At 43.1% G+C, this 7,655-nt stretch overlaps 2 protein-coding genes across 7 annotated transcripts in view; one reads left to right on the top strand and one right to left on the bottom strand.

Moving 5' to 3' along the window:
* Positions 1 to 7,655, bottom strand: part of PFN4 (profilin family member 4) — an 11,694-nt gene extending 4,039 nt beyond the window's left edge. The window contains exons 1-3 of the mRNA XM_022574337.3: positions 3,157 to 7,655; positions 2,728 to 2,865; positions 1,815 to 1,920 (exon numbers count right to left, since the gene is read on the bottom strand). Coding sequence (XP_022430045.1) covers positions 1,815 to 1,920; positions 2,728 to 2,865; positions 3,157 to 3,273 — 361 coding nt within the window. The 5' untranslated portion in view covers positions 3,274 to 7,655. The remainder of the gene's footprint in view (positions 1 to 1,814; positions 1,921 to 2,727; positions 2,866 to 3,156) is intronic.
* Positions 3,174 to 7,655, top strand: part of LOC111175008 (protein FAM228B) — a 35,719-nt gene continuing 31,237 nt past the window's right edge. Inside the window, exons 1-2 of one of the 6 annotated variants that reach the window (XM_089922480.1) lie at positions 3,174 to 3,251; positions 5,099 to 5,226. In XM_089922480.1, coding sequence (XP_089778606.1) covers positions 3,203 to 3,251; positions 5,099 to 5,226 — 177 coding nt within the window. In that variant the 5' untranslated portion in view covers positions 3,174 to 3,202. The other 5 variants (XM_089922482.1, XM_089922481.1, XM_022574328.2 and 2 more) reach the window with 5 other exon arrangements.

Raw genomic sequence — 7,655 nt, 5'->3', positions numbered from 1 at the left:
TTTGTGTGTGTGTAGTTTCTGTGATGGTAGTTAATTTCTCAATTAATCCTTTAAGATTCAGCTGTCTGAAAAATGGTGTAGATGATCTTATTTGCAAAGCAGAAATAGAGACACAGATGTAGAGAACAAACTATGGGTACGAAGAGGGGAAGGAGGGGGTGGGAGGAACTGGGAGATTGGGATTGACATATATACACTATTGATACTATGTATAAAATAGATAACTAATGAGAACCTACTGTATGGCACAGGGAACTCTACTTAATGCTCTGTGGTGACCTAAATGGGAAGGAAATCCAAAAAAGAGGGGATATATGTCTACATATAGATGATTCAGTTTGCTGTACAGTAGAAACCAACAAAATATTGTAAAGCAACTATACTCCAATAAAAATTAATCAAAAAAGAAAAAAAGATTCCGCTGTCTGGAGCCCTCCCAGATTCTGCTAGGCAGAGGTCATTCATTTATTTGTTCATCAAACATGCATTAATTTCCTACTCATCATTAGACACTGTTTTAGGGACTGGATTAAGATGAAATTTTTGCCTTCTAGGGGCTCACAATCAAGGTAAACAAAGGACTCTAATGTCAGTAATAATAAAGGTATGCATAAAATACATAGCATGGTAGAGAGAAGCCCAAGATCTGATTTGGGTTTTCAATGATAATTAGGAATTTGCCAACTGGATGTGAAAGGGCAGGGACAGAAGGGAAGATATTTCAGGCAGATAGGGCAGCAGTATCGTATAGAGGCATGGAAAGCAGAGACTATCTTAACCAGCTTTGATTTCCTAGTTTATTAGGATAGTGCCGTGCACATACATGTAGGTCGTCACTGAGAATTCGTTGAAAGAATGAAATGTTGGCTGCTTTCCTCACTAGCAGAAGTAGATGGAGGATTCTACTATCTCAAAGGAGTGTTCAAGCAACTCCAACAAAAACTTTTTTTTAGAAATTTAAATTTAGGTGACTTCCCTGGTGGCACAGTGGATAAGACTCTGCGCTCCCAATGCAGGGGGCCTGGGTTCGATCCCTGGTCAGGGAACTAGATCCCACATGCATTCTGCAACTAAGAGTTCGCATGCCACAACTAAGGAGCCTGCCTGCTGCAACTAAGACCTGGCACAGCCAAATAAATAAATATTTTTTTAAAAAGTGACTACTAAAACTGCTAAAAAAAAGAAATTTAAATTTAGATTAAAAAATCTAAACACAGATACAATTTATTGTTTATTAAGCTCAACTCTCATAGATATAATTTCCCAGTTAGTTCTACATTAGATCTTTATTTTAAAATGTAGAGACATGGAAGGGGAATGCAGCAGACACCAATAAGCCTGGCTCACAGTAATTTATTTTTCTGTAGAAAATCCTTTTATAGAGGATGGCCCCCAGCAACTACATCTCTGCTTTTTAACCCTGCCTTTCCCACCTCCTAACCCCAGCTGACTGATATAAAGGTAAATTATATGATCTAAGACTTGTCAGATCAGGGTTCTAAAAGAAATTAAGAGATAGGATGCAAGGCTTGACCATGACACCACCAGGAAAGGAGGCAGTCTGCAATGGGATGGAACAAAGCTGACCCTCTTAGGAGGAGAGACTAGAGTAGAGTACTAGCAGTGTTCCAGTCCCTGGAATCCATTTTCCTTGTGGCTCAGCTGCACTCTGTCCTTTCACCGGTTATATAAGTAACCCTGGTACCCTTCCAATAAATTCCTCCTTTCTACCCTAGCTGGTTTGATTGGGTTACTTGCAGTCAGAAGACTTGACTACCACAGGGAACAAAGACAGGCACTGGGAGCAAACTTACCCAATTTCTCTGTGGCTTCCACACAGACACTAGGATACATGCCCTCAGTGTAAGTTGCCACCAGAAGATACAGATGGGTCTTCACAACAACCACACCAGTATTTTCCTGGATAAAAATAAAACAGAATGCCCTCCTCTTGGTTCTAGTTACAGGACAAGAAGTTAAGCGCCAGCCACATTTTTCACCATTTCCTGACTTCCATATTCATTATGTTTGTTTTTGGACTCTCCACTCTTTTTCACTAATTTAGTTGTCAAAAAGTTTTAGACTGTTGTAATAACAGCGTGTGTATTCTGAAAAAAGCTCCTGAATTGATTGTAATATACCCCTATCCCAGTGAGAACAACAGATGTCACGGAAAGGAAATACATTTTGGAATTAGATAGCTCTGGGCTTGAATCCCAGCACCTCCATTTTCTGCTGTATGACTATGGAAGAGTTATTTAACCTGGTTAAGCCTCAGTTTCCTCATCTGTAAATGAGGCTACTTATTTTATAATGTGGGTGAAGTGTGCCTAACCCATCATATAGGGCATACAGAAATATGACTGTCATCCCCTTAATTCCTTACAGGCAACAGTGAACCAACAGACGTTTTAAGCACAAGAGTAATATCACTTTGTTTTTTAAAGAAGGAGAATGTAGAGTATGAGGAATATTGCAGTGGAGAGAGACAGTTCAGGCAAGGTTCAGTTGATAAATTCTGGAATGAACATTTCTCAAAACTAGGCTCTCTGTTAGTACTTTCTTTTACATGTGCCTTCCTGGCACTAGACTGCTATCTCAAACATTGCCATTGCAGTAACAGGCTTAGTCTGTTTTAAAGATAGTATCAGGAGAGGCACTGAAAATTGGAGTCAAATTCTTTTCTTAAGGTTTTTACAAAGTTGTCTTCAAATCTTGAACACTCACACTCTTAGCATAAAGAGAATAGTCATCTGCCCGGACACATTTGTAGTCCTTCTCCTTGAAATACAATCCTTCTCTTCTGGTTTTCAAAGGGTTCTTGGCAAATCCATCCACAAGTGTTCGGACATCACTGGGCATTACCTGCAGAGGTTAAATAGACTAGAAGTTGGCAACCTATGGTGGACTGGCCAAATTTGTACCACTACCAGTTTTTGTAGGCCTGCAAATGAAGAATGGTTTTTACATTTTTAAGTAGTTGAAAAAACAATCAAAATAATAATATTTTGTGATATGTAAAAATTACATGAAGTTCAAATTTCAGTGTTCATAAAGTTTTATTGGAACATAGTCACTCCCATTCTTTTGTGTACTGTCTATGGCCTTTACAGAAAAAGATTTAAACTCTTATGCCCAAACCTGTTTTTTTCTTACACTAAATCCAGGTGATGCTACACATAGGCTCTGCTCCTGGAGTTTGATGAGGGCTGCACTGTCTACATGCTTTGTTCCCAGGAGTGTATCTAACAGTAAGTTCTGCAAATGGCTCATGCTCCCTCAGCCCTGAAAAAGGGAACTGCAGTTGAAACCATCTGCTCTGGCTAGCTTTTAAAAGCCCTGTGAATACAAATGTCCGTAAGACACCCTGGACAGCTTTAATATCAGCATGTGCACTTTGAAAAGATGAAGGGTGAAAATGGAGTTCCATCATCCAGTGCCCACCAATACTCAAGAGGAAAACAGAATCATAGAAAATCAGTTCACAGAGAGGGTTATGAGTTTGGAAGATCACAGCTCGTAATTTTCTATCTGTGTCAATGGTTTGCATCAGAATCGCCTAGGATTAAAACTAAAAAAATTAAAAACCTGACGAAATGGAGAACTACTGAAGTAAACAAGACTAAATGAGATATACTGGTCATGAGTCCTCACGTTCCTTTCCCACTGACCAACATCAGCACCAACTATGGACACTGATCAATACCCCAGGGGACTAAAAACACCTTAAGGAACCTAAAGCGACATTTTCCGCACAGGTTCCCAAGTCTTCTTGGGCCCTCCTCATCGGGACAAACTCCACAAACACTCGTCATTCCAAGGAGCCCCTAGACCGCCACTCCCTTCGCAGCGATTTGGCCCACGGGGCTTCCCTGGAGCGGGGTTACTGAGGGCGAGGGAGGGTGTGTTAGTGTCCAGCCTGATTGGCTGCGGAGACGCACAGGAGGGGCAGAGGATTTGGGGGATCGCGGCGGGCCTGACCAGGAAAAGCCCCCTTGCTGTCGGGAAGGAGCCCAACACTCAACCAAAGGCTGGCTTGAAGCGCATGCGGCGGTCAACGGACGCGGAGGGAGGCGGGGCGAGAGGGCGACGAGCCCAGCTATTGGCTGCGTAGCTGCGCTACGGCTCCGACCGCAAACCACGACCAGCCGTTGGGCGCCGGAGCTACGATTTTTCTGGTTTCTTCTCAGCCAGGCTGGTCTGCGGTAGCGCATTTGCGCGGGGCTCAGGGACGCAGCGGCCGAGTCTCCGGACCGGGCGGTCCCGCGGAATTCAGAGTCCACCGGCCGCCTCGGCGGCGCGCGGACTACTTGTCCGCCGCGGCGGAGGGGTCGCGGAGTGCTTCGACCGAATCTGTGGACGCGAAACGTTCTTAAGCTACCGAGGCGACGGGCTCGAGCTGACTGGACCTCAGGTGGGATGGGCTAACTCTCCCGCCGCAGCCGACGACTCAGGCGCTGTGGGCTGTCGGGCCCGGCCCTGTCGTGGTGCCAGAGAACCGAAGGCCCTGCTAGTCGAGGGAGGGGAGCTGAGGTACCTGTAGCGGCCTGCAGCTTTTCCTCCAGGCCGGGCGGAGGCCACACGCACCTTGCCAGCGGGGTAGGAGGGAAGGGGCGGGGTCGTGGGTGCTTCTCCCTCAGGCACGGGCTGGACGGGGCTGGGGGTGGCGGTTTGGGACTCTCAGAGCTTGAAGACAAGCTAATTGTGTTCAAAAGCCCTTCCTTCCTTCTCTGAGAAGCCCATCCTGGGTGTGCTTCAGGAGCCAGAAGGCTGCAACTCTGCCCACTCCGAAAACTGCAGATGCGACTCCTAGAGGCCAGGCTGAGAATTGCCACACCGGCTCCATTGGGCCACGTTGTGGGAAGCCTGGGATTCGAGGGGACGGCGGGTGGGTCTGGAGAGAGCTCCCCTGCTTAAAGGAGGCTGGCTCGGAAGACACCAGCAGAATCCTGGGTGAAGGCCCCTCTCCTTAGGGAAAGTGTGGGTGTCTGAAGTTCAGAATCCGTTCCATGTCCGTTCACGGCCACGAATAGTGATTATTAATCAAATAGAAGAGAATGAATCTGAATTCTCGTTACTAAGTAAGCTGACTTTTTAGTTTTTCTAGGGGCTCTGTTATTTGTGAACACAATGAAAAGTTCAGACAATGATGTGATAACTGACAGACTTACCAGGCTCAAGAGCTCAAACGAATGGCTGGAGCCCCAGCCACTTTCCTTCATGGAGGTACAGTAGTAGTGGCATTCTGAAGTTTATACTTGGGTGGTTGCACTGACAAGTGGCCTGTGCTAAATATATTATTCTCTGTGTTTTCTATTCTATTCTTTATTATCCCTTTCTTTCTATTAACCTTGTGTTTACTTTGCTCTCCATTTTCTAGTTTAACATGGGTTATATACCTTTTCTAGTATAACAGAGTTATGAAGTTTCTCCTGAAGCACTGCTTTAACTGCATCACCCAAATTTATATATGTTGTGGTTTTGTTTTTTTAGATTCTTTTTTTCTACACATTTTTATTAAGGTATACTTGATATACAATAAACTGCATGTACAGTTTGATAAATTCCTAGCTATGTATTCACACATGAAACCATCACCACAGTTGAGACAGTGAACATATTCAGTACCGCCAAAGTTTCTTCATTCTGTCCCTTTGTGAGTGCCCCCTCCCTGCCTGCTTTCTATCACTATAGTTTATTTTTCTTAAATTTTATTTTTATTTTTAAAAATTTTTTTTGAATTTTTTTATACAGCAGGTTATTAATTATCCATTTTATACATATTAGCATATACATGTCAATCCCAATCTCCCAATTCATCCCACCACTACCACCCCCCAACACTTTCCCCTCCTTGGTGTTCATACGTTTGTTCTCTACATCTGTGTCTCTATTTCTGCCCTGCAAACCGGTTCATCTGTACCATTTTTCTAGGTTCCACATATATGTGTTAATATACGATATTTGTTTGTCTCTTTCTGACTTACTTCACTCTGTATGACAGTCTCTAGATCCATCCACGTCTCTACAAATGACTCAATTTTGTTCCTTTTTATGGCTGAGCAATATTCCATTGTATATATGTACCACATCTTCTTTATCCATTCGTCTGTCTCTGGGCATTTAGGTTGCTTCCATGTCCTGGCTATTGTAAATAGTGCTGCAGTGACCATTGGGGTGCATGTGTCTTTATGAATTGTGGTTTTCTTTGGGTATATACCCAGTAGTGGGATTGGTGGGTCATGTGGTAATTCTATTTTTAGTTTTTTAAGGAACCTCCATACTGTTCTCCATAGTGGCTTTATCAATTTACATTCCCACCAACAGTGCAAGAGGGTTCCCTTTTCTCCACGCCCTCCCCAGCGTTTGTTGTTTGTAGATTTTCTGATGATGCCCATTCTGACTGGTGAGAGGTGATACCTCATTGTAGTTTTGATTTGCATTTCTCTAATAATTAGTGAGGTTGAGCAGCTTTTCATGTGCTTCTTGGCCATCTGTATGTCTTCTTTAGAGAAATGTCTATTTAGGTCTTCTGCCCATTTTTGGATTGTGTTGTTTGTTTTTTTTTTTTTTGGCTGTACGCAGGCCTCTCACTGTTGTGGCCTCTCCCGTTGCGGAGCACAGGCTCCGGATGCGCAGGCTCAGCGGCCATGGCTCACGAGCCTAGCTGCTCCGCGGCATGTGGGATCCTCCAGGAGCGGGGCACAAACCTGTGTCCCCTGCATCAGCAGGCGGACTCTCAACCACTGCGCCACCAGGGAAGCCCTGGGTTGTTTGTTTTCTTAATATTGAGCTGCATGAGCTGTTTAGGTATTTTGGAGATTAATCCTTTGTCCGTTGATTTGTTTGCAAATATTTTCTCGCATTCTGAGTGTTGTCTTTTCATCTTCCTTTGCTGTGCAAAAGCTTTTAAGTTTCATTAGGTCCCATTTGTTTATTCTTGTTTTTATTTCCATTATTCTAGGAGCTGGATCAAAAAAGATCTTGCTGTGATTTATGTCAAAGAGTGTTCTTCCTATGTTTTCCTCTAAGAGTTTTATAGTGTCTGGTTTTATATTTAGGTCTCTAATCCATTTTGAGTTTATTTTTGTGTATGGTGTTACAGAGTGTTCTAATTTCATTCTTTTACATGTAGCTGTCCAGTTTTCCAGCACCACTTACTGAAGAGACTGTCTTTTCTCCATTGTATATCCTTGCCTCCTTTGTCATAGATTATTTGACCATAGGTGTGTGGGTTTATCTCTGGGCTTTCTATCCTGTTGCATTGATCTGTATTTCTGTTTTTGTGCCAGTACCATAGTGTCTTGATTAGTGTAGCTTTGTAGTATAGTCTGAAGTCAGCTCCGTTTTTTTCCCTCAAGACCACTTTGGCTATTCGGGGTCTTTTGTGTCTCCATACAAATTTTAAGATTTTTTTATTCTAGTTCTGTAAAAAATGCCATTGGTAATTTGATAAGGATTGCATTGAATCTGTAGATTGCTTTGGGTAGTATAGTCATTTTCACAACATTGATTCTTCCAGTCCAAGAACATGGTATATCGCTCCATCTGTTTGTATCATCTTTAATTTCTTTCATCAGTGTCTTACAGTTTTCTGCATACAGGTCTTTTGTCTCCCTAGGTAGGTTTATTTTTCGGTGTTTTATTCTTTTTGT

The sequence above is a fragment of the Delphinapterus leucas genome, chromosome 13 (genome assembly GCF_059928025.1).
Source record: "Delphinapterus leucas isolate spDelLeu-1000000601 "Yukka" chromosome 13, BTC_Dleu_Yukka2, whole genome shotgun sequence".
Taxonomy (NCBI): domain Eukaryota; kingdom Metazoa; phylum Chordata; class Mammalia; order Artiodactyla; family Monodontidae; genus Delphinapterus; species Delphinapterus leucas.
The sequence above is the reverse complement of the archived record's forward strand: the minus strand, read 5'-3'. Positions and strand labels throughout refer to the sequence as shown.